We start from the raw sequence: 1,083 nt of genomic DNA on the forward strand, positions 1-1,083 counted from the left end.
TATTATTATTATTATTATTATTATTATTATTATTATTTATTTTTAAACATACGAGTACAGTACAATCATTCTCGTAAGTACAATCATTCTCTATTGCTGATTTTACTCCTTGTCTAAACTGTAGACTGTAGACATCATTGTCTACAATTGTGGCGACTCAGGACAACAGTTACTGAACCTCTCCTTACATTGTCATTTTTTGGATACTTCATTGATGACTCTTATCCGACTCGAATTTCGAGGCTTTCTCGAGAAAAACCTAGTCTAGTTAGCTTGGTTGGTAGCGCGTCTGCCTTGTAAGCGCTAGGCCGCGGGTTAAACTTTTTCCATCTTTTTTTACTTTCGACCATTTTTCGGCGGTTTTCAGCTATACTAACTAAACGGTTAGAGATATTGTAAAAGTTACAATAGAAGAACACTCAAATAAGCATCATTCAATAGGATAAGGAAAGTCGTGTGATGTTCACACCAGATTTTTTTATGTGATATGGTCGTATTCTATTCCACTTTGTTTCTATTCCAGATACCAAATGTCAATGCATCAAGCAGGTGAACATATACTGATATAGTTGTATTCTATTCCACTTTGTTTCTATTCCAGATACCAAATGTCAATGCATCAAGCAGGTGGAACATATACCAGCGCAATCTGGTTCACGCCATTATAGACTTCGATGACTGGCTTCTATTCCTGGACAACATAATCAAAGTACTCGTGTATCTTCATGTAGAACGACACTCTGAGGTGTATCTACCGCGGAACATTGAGTCTATATTGATAGATAAACGGCTGTTCATGAATGCCATGAAGGAGAAGCATACTTCCCTGGTGGATGTGTATTATGATTTGGACACCAAGGTGAAATATATATGTATTTGAAGACCCCTCGGGAAAAAAAGATGGGAGTCCAATTTTCAAAAAAAATGAGTTAGATACGTTATATAGTACTTCCCCCCCAAAACTATCGATTTTTGAAGTTGTATTCATTTTTAGTCCGTCCTTCGTTTATTATTACAATGGTAATAAAAAGGTATAAGGGACGGACTATTGTATTCGCTTCGGTGTCGTCTGTCTGTCTGTCT

General features: G+C 36.5%; 1 protein-coding gene across 1 annotated transcript in view; it reads left to right on the plus strand.

The window, feature by feature from the left end:
• Positions 1-1,083, plus strand: part of LOC113470715 (fatty acid synthase-like) — a gene marked incomplete at its 3' end in the record, with an annotated part of 5,027 nt that overhangs the window by 2,059 nt on the left and 1,885 nt on the right. The window contains exon 5 of the mRNA XM_026829376.1: positions 602-872. Coding sequence (XP_026685177.1) covers positions 602-872 — 271 coding nt within the window. The remainder of the gene's footprint in view (positions 1-601; positions 873-1,083) is intronic.

This window comes from Diaphorina citri, unplaced genomic scaffold (genome assembly GCF_000475195.1).
Source record: "Diaphorina citri unplaced genomic scaffold, Diaci psyllid genome assembly version 1.1 scaffold1773, whole genome shotgun sequence".
Taxonomy (NCBI): domain Eukaryota; kingdom Metazoa; phylum Arthropoda; class Insecta; order Hemiptera; family Psyllidae; genus Diaphorina; species Diaphorina citri.